This window comes from Tyto alba, unplaced genomic scaffold (genome assembly GCF_018691265.1).
Source record: "Tyto alba isolate M040663 unplaced genomic scaffold, T.alba_DEE_v4.0 Super-Scaffold_31, whole genome shotgun sequence".
NCBI lineage: Eukaryota > Metazoa > Chordata > Aves > Strigiformes > Tytonidae > Tyto > Tyto alba.
Genome location: NW_024881306.1, coordinates 1771564 through 1786294, shown reverse-complemented (window position 1 = coordinate 1786294; position 14731 = coordinate 1771564). Strand labels below are relative to the sequence as shown.

General features: G+C 53.3%; 1 protein-coding gene across 1 annotated transcript; it reads right to left on the bottom strand.

Annotated features, from left to right (window-relative positions):
- Window positions 1-1790: 1790 nt before the first annotated feature.
- LOC122154108 (syntabulin-like) lies at window positions 1791-13632 on the bottom strand. Its single transcript, XM_042800347.1, is given in 12 exon segments — window positions 1791-2706; window positions 3611-3760; window positions 4271-4370; window positions 8094-8253; window positions 9157-9302; window positions 10173-10314; window positions 10825-10878; window positions 10982-10985; window positions 11393-11434; window positions 11970-12140; window positions 12477-12629; window positions 13598-13632. Coding segments are annotated over 12 exon segments (2073 nt in total).
- Window positions 13633-14731: the final 1099 nt, after the last annotated feature.

Sequence of the window (14731 nt, the reverse complement as noted above, 5' to 3'; positions counted from 1 at the left end):
ATACAGACAATGCTAATTATTATGCCTACTAGTCACTAGCTGATTGGCTTAAGCTCTAAAGGTCGTATTCGCACGGTCCACCTACTTGCGGTTAGCTTACAGCACAAGCTTCTCATAACACTAAGTTTCTCAGGCCACTATTTCTAATTCCTCTTGACTTGTTTTTGATACACAACAGTACCATAACACAATGTTTTTCAGACCACTGTTACCGTAACACTAGGTTTCTCAGACCACTATTTTGGATTCCCCTTAACCTGTTTTCGACACACCACAGTACACAAGGCCGAAGCATCCTTGACATTCCTCATGTATCAGCAGCTGCGAGCAGCTGCAGGCAAACCCTAGTGAGGCCCAGCATCAGCCCCTAGAACAGGCTCTGATCATACAATTGCTCGGTGGGCTCAGGACCCTTGTCTCTGAGCCATTCTCCAACACATCTCCTTCTGTCAATTGTGCAGTGCTGGGGGTTTTGATGAGAGAAGCCAAACCCTGCCCTACAGTCCCCAGTATCCTCTAGCTTCATCTTGGCTCGACAGAATATGATCTTTCCTGGTGAGGGAGACTCTCCAGTCCTACTCTGTTTCAGTTTGTCAGGGGCCCTGAGAGTATTTTTCCTGTATTTTGGCCAAACCCGAAAATCCCAGTTCGCTATCCTGATCGGAGCCCGGATCTATCCTCTCATCAAACACCTGCCTGTTTTCTTGCAATTCATACTGGAAGATTTTCTCTCAGTCTAGTGAATTTGGCAAAATTGCATGAAGCCTCTGAGGAGTGTTATGTTCAGCAGTGAGATGACTTTTCAAGTTTCTTATCTGCTCTTGCAAGCACTCAATTGTCTCTTTCTCTGCTTGCTTTTCCTTTCCAGCCGCAATTAACGCAGCCCCTAGAACAGCACAGATGGTTGCTTTTCCTTTCCCCAACCCCAGTTTTCACTCCTTTGCCAAAAGCGTGATCCTGTCCACCAATGCTTGCCAATTCTTTTGGGCCCAAGGCATGCCAAGAGGAGAGGACAGGGATTTATAGCCCTTCAATTTCTCAAGAAGGGGCTTCTCTGCTATTGTTGGATGCCCAAATCGATCCCGATAACAACTGTTACACAATACAAAAGGGTTACTGTAAAGTATTCAGCCACGTGTGTGGTTACGGACCCAGTGTGGATCTTTCCAAGAAGATCCACTGTCCTCTCTCCTGTCAGGCACTTCCTTAAAGAAGGGGCCATGCTAAGGGCCCTGATCCCTTCTGGTTGGATCAGTATCACAAGGGCATCCTGTCCGTGACGACAATTTAGAAATGCTGCAGCCCAAAAGAAGCTGTTCAAAACAGCCTCCCTCCCCTTGGGACCTACGACCAAGTTTGAGATACCCTCATACTGAATTGAGGTGAAACACCACCAGCCAACCCGTTTAACAATTTATTAATACAAAAGACATGGCAAGTGGTGAGATACAAATACTCAATGGCAACTTCTTAACTAGGTAAACAAGTCCCATGCTTACTTGGAGCTAGTTACAATTTGTTAAAGAAAGGAGAAGAGAGAAAGAGAGAGAGACAGAGACAACTTGTCTGTTAGGTTTCCCTTCCCTCCCTTAATACAATGCTTAAGGAACCGTCCTGGATCTTTGTGGCCAGCACAAGTAATTAAGAACCTGGGCGTCACAAGGATGAGGCAGGTCTTAATATTCAGAGCATATCCACGCCTGGACTTATTGTTGTAAGATGTTTCAAGACTCCCAGCAATGTACATTTTCGGTTACAGTCCCTGTATATGCACAAGACTAGTGAAATACTCAAGCTGTCTGAGAGAGGGTATTGACATAGCCAAAGGCTTCAGCATGATGAGGTTCTGCAAAATCAAGTTCTTTCACATAACGGTTTTTATTAACTTTATGCTCCACCTTCCTGCATGGAGACTCCATAGGAGACAAGAGGACGGCAGAGTTTGGATCACTTGGAGTTAAGTCCACTAGGGTAGCAGAATCACGGATGCTTCCAAGAGAAATTTCACCCAATTCCTTCAGTGAAGCAGGTGGGATTAGAGGGCAGGCATCTCGAGCTCTGAAGATGTTCTGAATGAGCTACTCCGCATCTAGGCTCCATGGCACCAGGTCAGTTGGGATGGCCTGTTCCACCATCACCTTGCTGATTTTCTCCTCCTCCTGAGAAGAAGTTGATTTTTCATCCAGCACATTTTCAAGCATCTCTTGATACACAGCAGAACTGGAGGGAGCTGGATCGCTCGACCCAGAAGTTGTGGCGGTCAAATGCTCTTCAAATGAGTCAGTCCCGTTAGCGGTGTCCTCATTAAGAAGCAGCCCACTGTCTGCCACCTCCTCCAGAGCTTGGTCCTCCGTGGTGAGGCTGCCTGGCATCGTGGCACACAACGCTAACGGCTTCCCCTCTGAGTCCTACGTGGACTCCAGGCACTGCTCATCTCTCACAGAGCTCTTCTGAGCCATCCCCAGGCCCTGCAGCAAAGCTTCCAGTTTCTTGTTTGCAATGCTTATGGCTATGAAGTATTTCTGAATTATTTTGCCTTTCTCAGCCAAGCTGTTTCTCATGCTTTCAACAGCCTGCTGGAGTTCGTGACTTTCCCTTCTCGATTCCCAGAAGTGCAGCTCCAGCTCCATATGCTTACACTCTTCCTCAACCCAGTCTCCCTTCATCCGTGCCAGCTGAGCCTTGAGCTCTTCTATTTCTGTTTCCCTGCAGCAAAAGCAAAATGCAGTGGCAGTGCTGTGGACGGTCAGTGAAAGAGTGCAGCGCTTGCCGTCCGGCCTCCTGCCTCGCCCTGGAGGCGATGGGAAGCGGCTGCCCGGATGCGTCCCCCGTGCCTGCCAGCAGCTCGGCACCTGCAGCCAGAGCCAACACGGGCCTCGGGCACAGGACGGCTCGGGGCTGCAGCCCCCGCCTTGCTTTGCACCCACCCAGCCCCGCGTGGGGCCAGGGGCTGCTGCCTTGGCCTGCGAGGAGTGGGGAGAGGGGGCCCCCACGTGAGATCCAGCCCGCGCAGATGCGGAGGTCGGGCGATGCGAGCGGGACCAAGAGCTCCCTGGGCCTCTGGCCCTGGGGCTCCGTGCAGCGCCCGCTCTGTGCCCGCCTGGGTTGTGTGTCACTGCTTTGCTTCGCGTCCATACAAAGGGCTGTTGTGAACCATTCAGTCCCCAAGGGGCAAAACCACCAGTGGGCACGCTGGTGTGTGTAAGAGCTTTTCTTTCCCTAGGGGAGAAGGGGGACATTGGTAGCCATCTGTCTCTGAGCGAGGTGGAACAGGAGATGGAGCAAATACATGGTTGCAGGTAAAAACCGCTTGATGTAGAAAAGGTCGCAGTGCTAAATCAGCCTGGTAAAAAACTACTCTTTAAAAATATGCTATTGGGCAAGTTCAAAGAAAGGGAAAAGAGACAAACAGCTGTATTAACTAAGCCGCATGGTACGTATGCACTGAGCATCACGATGAAACCTGAAACAACTAATCAGTCTGATCATATTTCAAATTTCTTCATGAAATCTTTACATGGTCAGAAAATGAGGAAAAAGGTCCTGGATTCCCACCCCAAAACGCTCCTGAGTAAATCGTTCTAACTCTGGTTTCTGAAGTGAAATATACCTTTCCTGAAGTTTGCTCTCAGACTCCTTCAGCTTTGTTTTCAAATGCTGTACTGTAACTTCTTTCTGCTGCAGATGACTCAAGTACTTCTCTCGGTTTTGTGGCTCAATGCTGCGGTTGTCACCACAAGAAATGTATGTCCCTGATCGCCTGGAAAGGGAAGAAACCCAAACCCTCACAGAACATCACTCCTAGAGGTCTTCAGTCCTGCCAAAAAGAGACTTCCCATAGACCGATACAAAGCTTGACTCGTTTGGGGCTCCCCAGTGTCCTCACAAGAGGCTCCTCTGGAAAATCAACATCCTTGAGGAAACAGCTGGTTTGTGGCTGTCGTGCAGAGTTTACTATCTGCTGTCCTTGGTTTCAGTGCCATGCCATCAAATGGGACATTTAACTTTAAAATACTTTTACAACAAAAACTTTTTAGAACTAAAAAACCTTCTTTTTTTTTTTTTTCCCCCCAAATACAGCTCTTTTTCTGTTTCTTTCTCGTATCACAGTTCTCATCTGTGTTAGTGTTGCCTGAGAGCATAGTGTTACCCAAACTGTTTTAACACTCACAATACTGATGCTGTATGTATTAGCTGCAAGACCAGACCTACTCGTCTACCTCTGCACTAGCAACACTTGCACTATCCTGGAAAAAACTGCTGTGCTTACTCGAGAGAGAAAGATCTTTTGCTTCCAGCAGCAGACATGGGGACTTCATGCGCTGAAATAGTGCCTGTGCTGCTTGGAGAGATGAAATTGGCTTCACTCCCTGGAAAGGAAAAGGGAAGATTGGAAACATGATGGAAAGTAGAACACAAAGACTGTTTTCCAAATAACAGCAAATCACAAGCATTCTCCCTTTGTGCGTGCTGGGTGAACTTTAGAACTTGCATGAATTTTCAACCTTCCCTAAGGCCAAGCACTGGATTTTCAACATGGCTTCAGAACTGGCACTTCCAGAGGAGCAGGAGAAACATCTGGACACGAACCCCTGATGCTACAGAAGCCATGTTAGGACTCGGTGGGGATGTCTTGCACCCCTCCATAGCCGGGACCCGTGTCTTCACAGCCTTAAAGAGGGTGAGACATCCACCAACCACCCTCACCTTCTGGCAGCTCTTAGCAAGCGGTCTGAGGATCAGCCCTGTTCGGATTTAACCCAACACTTTCCCAGCCTCCCCATGTGCCAGCGTTGGGATCAGCCCCTGTTTCTCTGTGCCTCTCGTTCAGCCCAGCCCAGATATTCCTCGGCCCGAGCTGAGTGCTGAAATGCACAGCCCAGCTCTTGCAAAGGGTAATCCCAGGGGCCCAGTTTCACCACCGCTAATCAACTCCATGCCAGTACAACACCCCTGATGATCAGACCCAAGTAGCCACAGCTGGAACCAAATCAGAGCCACCTGCAAGTCTGCAAGGGAAGGGAGGGAAAGCAGCAAAGCCTCTTCGTGTCACAGAGTATTTATATAATTCCTACAGATGCAGCTGTCAGTGACCCTCCTCCTTGGGGAACCAAAATGACCGTGGGGCACAATGTCTGAAGCTTCCACAGTCTTTTCCTGATAAACAAAATGCTCCCATCTAAGAGACTAAGATACTAAATGCTCTCTTGGTATCACGGTCCTCCCAAATCTAATTTTCCAAGCAAGACCCGAATGGGTAAACACATCATACAGATTTCATACCTCTGGTGTTCAGGCCCCCATATCATTCCACCCCGTTAAAGATGCCAGCAGCTTTCCAAAGCCACGTCCTGGCTGTGGCACAGAGAAGAGGAGCCCTAGCCAAGAGTCGTCTCTGGTTAAGTAGAACACATCATAACCAGATGTCGCTATCAAAAGCTTTTTGAGGAAACGAGCCTTAATAATAGCCTCTCCCTGAGCCGCCTGGCTTGCAGCGTAGTGCTGGGAAGGGCTGCCGAGCTAGGCACGGCTGGTAAGAGTGAGCAGAGCCTGAAAATGGAACCACCCCAAAGGCTGAGCTTTCTGAGAGCGTGAACTGCATCTGAGACCCAGCGATGTGTCTGCAAAGCATAAATTAACCTGTCTGGCCCCAATTCTGAAAACAGCTACACACAAGCTTAACTCTGAGCACAGGAGACTACTTTTGCTTAAAATTAGGCATGTGGCTATTTACAGGCTCTTCAAGAACATTTTAAAAATTAAAGGGGTCACTGCCAGTATCGGTTCCAAGTGTGCTACTTATGCTCAAGCCAGCTCTGCGTAGAGCAGAGCTCAACAGCACTGGTACTAGGAGAGCTTGAAAAATATTTTCTCCCATTTGGTAAACATCCCTAAGAAAAACATCATGGCATCTATCCATAAAATATTAATTGCAACAGATTCTCCTGGGTAATTGGGACTTCTGTCTTAGAAACACCCTACCAAAGCAGTGAAACTCCGTGCCTAGCAGCAGTGCGGGCAGGACCGAACACGGCCTCTCACCTCTCCTAACGCCGCTCTCCCGGCTGACAGCTCCCTAGGGATGCCTGTTGACTGGTTTTGTCGCTGGGACAACGTGATTGCAAAAGCTCACACGTTTAAGCCCCAGAAGAGCCCACCGAAGCAGCGTTAACCATGAAAGAGGTTAGCATTTCTCAAGAAACACATTCTTTTGTCCCACCCGTGCGGTGCAGCCATCGCACCCACGTTTGGGTGTGGAAGTAGCCCGCATTTAACTCTGCTCTTTGCACGGATCTGTGCAAGGATAATGACACAGTACAGTGACCATATATCCCAATGCATTCAGAGCGCTGACGGGTAGAGCAGATTAGGTATATTTGCTCTACTGGGACAGGATGCAAGCACTGAAACACCACGTCATGCATGTATACATGTGTGTTGAGACAGCATATACATTCCTTACACAGGGCCACAGAATAGCCCCACATGGATGCCTGGTGTATGGCATCCCAGTCTGCTATTTCTGGCCATTACAGGTGGTCGGATACCTTTTTGGATGGTCTCCTGGCCTTGCTATTAACATTTTGCTTGTACTAGAGCGTTGAAGATTTTTCCTCCTATAAGAATAAAGCTCAAACCTGCTTGTGTGCATTTTATTGTCCATTGGCTATCTAAATGGTAAGATTACAGTATGGGAGAAAGGAAAAAGGTCAAGGAATATCTGTGACAGGAACACTGCCAGCTGACCACAAGAACAGGATTCCTACAACTCAGGATGTAGATGAGCTTATGAAAGTTTAGTCTTTTTGTGTAACTCGTTTGTATTTGCAACTTCAGCACTATTTCATAGCTGCCAAAGTCTAGATACCATGGAACTTAACTTGCCTCTCTTCTTACTGCATAAACATGACCTTGTTATGTATATACATACATCTATCAGTCCTGATGCTGGGTTTTGCATATAGTCACACAGTGAAACACAGCTGTGAGTAAAACAGTGCTGACAGAGACAGCTTGTGCTCAAAACGTAAAGCACCTAAATTTGGTGAGCTTCCTTGCCTTCAAAAACACCCTGTCACGTGGGAAAGAGACCAAAATATGAACATGTATGGTCACCACTCTGCTGCAGCAACTAGAGGAATAACTGGAACACTGTCTCTGTAGATGGCTTTATTTAGAGAGCCCGGGGGGAGAGAGAGGGCCTGACTGTGTAAAAACACCCAGTAAAGCCATTAGAAGCAGCTGGAAAAGTGGAGAGAATTCAGTTGTAATGCTCACTGTTGGAAGGACCCGCATGTTTAAGAGACTGAGATTAATTTATCCTAGAAACCTTTTACTCACAGCTACGTCTCTACTTCCCATCTTTAACAGCATAAGCAGTGTGTTTCCAGGAAGCATTAATGCTGCTCCTATTCTATTTAATATGAGGTTGTTCCTGCGAGATTGTTTTTGTATTCTCCCTCTGCCCCTGTCTCATTCTCTCCATGACCATGAGGTCTAAAGTCAGTGGAAGAAGCTGAGGATGTGCCTGGGCATGCCGAGAAGCAGGTCGGCTTGAAAAGCACCCGACACCTCGGTGCCTGGCTCCTCTCTAAGACCAGGGTGGGTGTTTCACACCGCACCAGAGATATCAGGGTCCACACAGGAGCAGCCCGAGGAAAGCTCCCTTCTGCTGCCTGCTTTACTGGGGAAAGGATCCAGCTGGGATCTGCAGGGCCACATTGAGCTTTGAACTGGGAGGAGGCTGCACATCCCCTCCCCATCACACCACCTGGGACACGCACAGCATCCAGCAGTAAGGACCGGACGAGGAGACGGGGTTCCCATCCTCCCAGCTTCTCATGGCCCTCTGCAGGAGGTGGGATGCCTGCCTGTCTTCATTACTCCCTGCTACGTGCTGGAATCCAAACAGGCCTGAGTTCCCCACAGCTCCCACTTCCATCAGAAGACCCTACCCAAGATCTGCAACCAACACTTTCTCCTTGTCACACATAACACTACAGAACAGGACTGGCAAGTCCGTTTTACGGCTATTCTGCCTGTTACATTGCTACATTCACATGTGAAAAAGAGAAAAAAAAAATAATACAAACCTCTCTCAATGGGGTCATTAGAACGGTTGCTCTCACAAAGGTTGTTCAAGACCAGGTCAGGCTCAGCAAAGACCTGCTGAGCAAACGCCTGAGCTGCCGACTTCTCACAGGTCTCCTCCCGTGCCTGCAGCGGTTCTGTCTGCTGGCGTTCGCGAGGTTCCTGCCGAGACAACGCCGCCTGTGAAACATGCAGGCTTTAGCTGTCACTTCTCTGATCTGGAGGAACGACTCGGCAAACAACATAATGACTGAGGACATCAGTATATGCAGCACCTGGTCCCTCCAGCCTCTATTTCTGCAAAAAGCGTTCACAGGAGAAAGTGCTGGAAAGCAGGCTCGCATGGCACCTGTGCAGTAGGAGAACCCCTGTGGGCTAGACGGGAACTTCTTCCTTGATGTACTGGTTTTATTTTTGGTAAGCCTGGCAAGCGTCTGGAGAGTGGCCAGACTAAGCCTTTCCTGCTGCTTTAGTGTGCCCTGATCTCCAGACACGTGGCTTTACTGGCGTGGCAAACAGAGATGGCAGTTAGCCGTGGGGCAAGTGGAAGGTGGTCCAGGATTTTCTGCACTTTCCAGCATTCTTGGGTGTTTTTCTACCCTGTTTGTTATAACAAACGGGAAATCTGACTATATCCTTAGAAGGCAAGACTGACAAAACACATGTGTAAGGTTGAGTAAGAATGAATAATAAAGGCTTTCCTTTTCTGCTTACTCCTGATTGGGAATTACTCATATTGAGAGCTTGGAAATCACGGGTGCAGGTGCGCTACTACTTAGCTTTTAAGGTAGAAGAATACATTTTGGAATTTCAGAGCCTTGCGAGTATTCGTTTAGGGCATTATCATCAGGAACACAGCTAAGATAAGTGCTTGACTTACAACTGTACGAGCTACAGAAAAAAATTGCTCTCAGGCTTGCCTTGATGAGCCATCTAAGGAGGCAAAGTCACCAGAGCAAGACTGCTTCCAAGAAAGCAGTCTGCTGCCTCGGTTCTGCCACAGAAACTGACTGCAGATAGGGGCTGTTTTGCTACAGGGTTTGTGAGCCCAGCTTTGCCTCATACCTCTCCTTTGTCGGCTGTCCTGGCCATGGCTCCTCGGCCCTCTGCCAGGCTGCAGAGCAATGAGGGTGGTCGCTCAAGGGGCACGTCTGCCTGACCTACCACGTCTGCCTCTATTCCGTGGTCCCCAGGCTCATCTGAACACAGCTCTGGAAAGCAAAGGCATAAGGAATGACACGTGTTGGGGTCAGATGAGCTTTAACAGCCACGACTCTGCCTGTTGATTCCGCAGGCCAAATTACATGACAAGAATGTGCTGCAAAATGATTCCTCTGAAGGAAACTGGCAAAACCCTGCACCCCAAGTGAGGAGCGACCCTCTGATGCCATCTGCTGCCCCCCTCGGGAAGGGTCCCGGCAGCACTGTCACTCAGCAGAGGTCGGTCATCTCAGTCCAGAGCGCCGGCTCTCACCATGAAGAACATGCACGTTCTCTTCCTACCTCGGCCAGAAGAGCCCTGGAGGTGAGAGCACAGCTGAAATGTGGGCACTTGGTCTGAACCAGACCTGTCTCCTACGGGAGAGCTGAGAGACCTTGCTCAGAAAAGATGCGCTACAGAGGCCACGAGACAACGTGCATCAGTCAGGCCGTAAGAGACCAAAACTTTCAGCGCAGACCACCTCGTTCAGGGAGAAACCCAGTGCCAATGGAGAAAAGCCTGGGGGCCGCCGGGCAGCAGTGCAGCAGGCTTGGCAGGGCGCTGGCAGTGGCACTGTTCACAAACCTCAGGCCACGTCTGAGGAGCATCTGGAAAGAGCAAAGCAAGAAGCCCTGGCCTGTGTGCCAGGAGGTGCACTGAAACTGAAGAAAGGTCATCTAACCTCTGGGAAAGGTCACCCTAATTCGCCCCGTGTGTTAAGGTTCGAAGCGGTGAATTCCAGGATGTTACAAGGGCAACGGTTAGAGAACCGCAACCCAAGGGGACGCTCCCAAATGCCCCATGAATCGCCTTTTCCAGGTTCATCTGGACCCACGTGCTTTGAGTTGGACCTGAAATTCAAAGCTTTACAGCATTCTACCTGTCTGCACATCAGCGTGCTCTCTGCTGTCCTCAGGCTCAGGCGCTTTGGGCTCCAGCTGCTTCTGGGTTCTCTTGCTGCTTGGGCTCCCTTGCTGCTTGTCCAGGGCTCTACTGCAGTCTTCTTCTCGGTGCCTTTGAGCCTGAGGACAGCAATGTGGGATACTCTGGGCAGGCAGCAAGAAAAAGAATCCATCCCAGATTACTTTCCGTGTGGAAGTGGTAATCCTTCTCCCCACAGGGAAATGAAGACGATGGCCTTTGGCCCCACAGACTTGCAGTTCAGGGCCACGAGCCTGAGGAGGGGGCAGTCATGATCTCTGTGCCCCAAGGGGGGTGTTTGCTCCCAAGGCTGGGGCTGCACCGAGCTCCTCGGGACCTGCCCACAGGGCACTGCCCCAGCATCCTTCTCGGCTGCTGTGTGGTCCAGAGAAGCCACAGCCGGGCACCAGTCACTGGCGTGGAGCACAGGGGACACGGGCTGCCCGTCTGTGCTCTCCGCCCCGGCACTGGAGATTTCTGCCCAAACCCCACCAGGGAGAAAGAGGCCTCTGTCTTGATGGCTTCCCATCCCAGAAAAGCTGCCCTTCCTCTCCTGAGGCCTCTCCCACCCATACACAATGCCAAGGTGGAGAAAGGTAGCCACTGCTTACTTTTGCCTGGCACTGAACCAGAGTCTCGATGATCTGGGCAGTCATCGTCACCGGCTAGACAAGAGAACAAAGGCCAAGTGGGAGACGCTCCTCTGATGGTCTGTGCTAGAAAGCAGCGTCACTCCCGTCAGCCAGCTGGAACAACTTAGACACTTACAGATCTGCAGAGGCCCAAGACCGTCACAAGAAGATTAAGCGAGGGCAGTGTGGTCACTCGTGTTCCCTGGGCTGTGCTGCTTTGCCTGTGCACGGGGAATGGACAAAGGGAGAGCTCTGTGTCACTGAGCCTGGCTTTGCCCTCTCCCCTGCCAGCCCGTCCAGCACCATTTGCATCCAAACAGCCAAAGAAGAAGTCCAGGCAGAAAAGGGGCAAGTGGAGACAGCTGGATCTTGACTTGCCGTTACTTTCCCAAGGCAAGGCTGAGCAGCTCGGGCAGTGCTGCCCCGCAGCTGCCCCAGCAGTGCGGGTACCTCTGCCCCAACCCTCGAGCTGCCTTGCAGCTGCAGCTGGAGCATCCCACCAACGGCCACGGTGGCACCAGAGGTTTGCTACTCCAGCAGGGCTTACCTGAGGATGGCGTCCAGCCAGAGTTCTTTCACCTCTTGCGAGCTGCAGGAGACAGGAGAACCAGTGTCACACCCCACTGCCAACAGATAGGTGTTGTGCAGTTTTCCCTCCGGAGAACAAAGTCAAAGCCAAGGAGGGTCTGCTCATGACACAGCCTCGTCTCTCCAGGAGTCCCTTTTGATGCTGCAACTCTGCAGCCATTGGGATGCCCCTGGGCTGAGGAGCGCTGTCGCAGACACGGGGCTTCTCCAGAGCGGGGAGCAACAGCCCAGCTCTGCCAGAACTGCACCTGGGTTTTCCTGGGAGCAAACGGGACCGCCTGTCTGCACACAGCCCCTGCCTCAGCCCACGCCTTGCCTCACCCCTTTGACAGTGCACACCTTGTGCACGGGCTGTTTCCAGAGGGGAGAGGCTCAGCTCGGAAAAGAAGCCGAGCTGCAAAACGCTTCCCAAGCAAAGCGGTGCCTCTGCTTTCCCTCCCCGCCCCGTGCCGTGGACCTGAGGAGCCAGCTGGGCTCTGAAGGCGAGCACTGGGCCAGACAGCCCAACGCCTGGGTGACACGTCACCGCGACTCACCCGAAAGTGACCCCGCAGAGGCTGGTGGGCCAGACGAGGATGAGGGTACAGCTGCAGTCCAGGCCCAACGCTGTGTCTTCTTGTGCACACCCGCATGCCACCTCCTCCTGGCACAGCACCCACAGCTCGCTCAGACGCACCCTGTGCTGCAGCCAGAACCTGGTGCCACATCTGCAGCCAGGAAGAGCAGGGGCTGATGGTGAGCTTGCCTTCTGGGGGGGCACCCATGGCAATCCTCCCTGGGAGAGCCGCTACAGCTGACAGAGCCCTGGGAAGGGCTGCTCAGCTTCACAGCTCACCCAAATCGGCAACATCCTTGCCGGCGACACCCCCTGACCCTTGTAGCCCTGGTTTCTGAGCGGCCGACCCTCCCCAGAAAGCCTCCCTGGGACTTTCTGGGCCATTGGAGCAACGCCCAGCCTGAGAGGGCTTTGTGAGATGTCTCCTGAGGGCTGGTATTGGAGGCAGGAGGTGGGAAGAGAGAGTACTGCCATCCTCTCTTCCTACCTGCGCTTGGCAAAAGCAAGGGCGTCTTGGAAGAGCAGGAGGTCTCTCCTCCTCGTCCTCCCACGCCAGGTCACCTCCACACAGTCGCAGCGGAGGAGCTCGGGATGCCGTCGGGACACGAGGGCACCCAGCTGGCTGCCACCAGAGCCGCCCCTGCAAAGGACACGGTTGTGGGCATGAGGCACGCGGCTCTGCCGGGAACAGGCCGTGCCCGGTGCCAGAGGGACAGAGCAGGCGCGCACCGGGAGAAGCAGGAGGGCAGCTGGCCCATCGTGCTGCGGCCAGGCAGACACTTGTGCTGTGGAAGCGCTCAGCAAGGGGAAGAGCCAGGCCCCGCAAGGCCTTCCGAGGCTGGGCAGCGATGTCCCCGTGCCAGGGTGTTCCTGCCAGAGCCCGTCCCTCCCCAGCACTGCCCGCGCCAGCACAGTGCCGCACCGGGAGACACTGGTGTCCGTGACACCACTGGTGCCCCTTGTGATGCGTGGGGGGGCCACGCCCAGGGCGGGGGCACACAGCGGGCGGGGGGCTCTGGGGCACCAGGAGCTGCTCCTACTCGAATGGCGTTTCCCACACTCCCAGCAAACAACAGGAGCTCCCTCCAAGCTGAGGGCCCTGAACAAGGCAGAAAGCTGCGGGCAGGAGTCCCCTCGGAGCCAGGAGAGACGCTCTGTGCCCGGCCCCTGTCAGCTGAGCCAAGGCCTTCCAAAAGGCCCTTCAGCACCTCGGCTCCTGCTGCCGCCACCTCTCCGCGCATGGTGATGTTCAGTCCTTCCACCTGGTCCTCCAGACTGGGCCCAGGGCTCAGGCCAGCCTTGGAGAGACTCTGCGCTGCAGAAAAATAGGTAACAGCCTGGATTTCCTGCTCCCACCAGGCTGCGCACAGGCAATCCTCGGCAGCAAAGCGCTGACAGCTGTGCTTAGGGAAGACACAAGAGCGGTGAGCTGAGGTCCCGGTGAGCACGCCAGTGTCAGCCCAGCAGTCCCACCAAAGCTGTCAGACTGCCCCAGAGCCCAGCCCCTTTGGTGCCACAGTGCATTTCTCTGCTTGGGCTGGCTCACAGACCTCCTGTCCCAGGGCACGAGCATCACGCCACAGGCCCAGCGTCCTCAAAGGCACCTACCCGAAATGTTCTGCTGATGGCAGAGGCGTGTCCATGCCCGAGAGCTGCTCAGGACTCCTGGCAGGCAGCTACCGCAGTCCGTTTGCTGCCTTTGGAGCAAGCTGAGCTCCCAGGGAGCAGCCCCAGACTCTTCTCTCGGGGAGCGGGGCCTGAGCGGGGCGGGGGTGCTGTCATTTGCTGCCAAGTAAAAAGGGAGCAGCGGCGTCCCAGGGAGCAGCCCAAGGGAGCTGGTTCTCTTCCGAGGCCACCAAAGCAGCCTGCCTCTGCCCCCAGTTTTGGGGGAAATACAGAGTGGCGCCGAGACGGTCCTCAGTTATTCAGAAGAGGGGCTGGGGTGGCCTTGGATGCCTCCATGTGATCTCAGAGGGAACATGGTGGGTGTCAGCCCGCAGCACGGTCAGGCCTTGGTGATCCCAAACTGCTGTGTGTGTCGGAGGAGCCAGGGAAGCTCAGGGAGTTTCTGGGGTTTCTGGGGGCAGGACATGGTGGTGCTGCATGGAGAAACTCCTGGGTCCCTTCCCATGGCTCCTGTTCCCCTGCTCTCCTCTGCAAGGAAATCCTTGATGGACTGCAAGGAGGAAGAGGTGGGAAGTGCTGCTTTCCACGCCGGGGGCCGCAGTGGGGGGGTCTGTCTGTGCCCAGTGGGGTGTGAGCAGAGGGGTGAGGGGAGGAGGGCTCCCTGATGGGAAGCAGCAGAGTCCTGGGGCCTTTCTGCAGGGAGGGCTGGGCCACCAGTATGGGGAGAAGCTCTCTCTCCTCCGGAGTGAGCCCTTCTCCCGTGGGGCAGAAGGGAAAGGGAAACCCCTGCCAGCGGGAAGGGCAGGCCAGTGTTCAGGGGATGCTGAGCACTGGGCAGACCTTCAGCCCTCCAAGCAGAGCCTCTCCTTCCCTCTTCAGGACAAGCAGGCTGTCCTTGGGGCGGTGGCCGCCAGGACGGGGGTCCTTCTGCGTGAGGAGCAGCACCGCGAGCGTGCCTGGGAGCAGCTCCTCTGGCTCTTGCACCAAGATCAGGAGGTGCGAGACACTCCCCGGGTCAGCAAGGTGAGGTGTTGCGCAGGGCCCGGCGTGGCTGCTGGAGCGGGTCTGTGCCAGTGCCACGAGGCGCTGGGGAGCTGTGGGGTGCCAGGAGGAGCT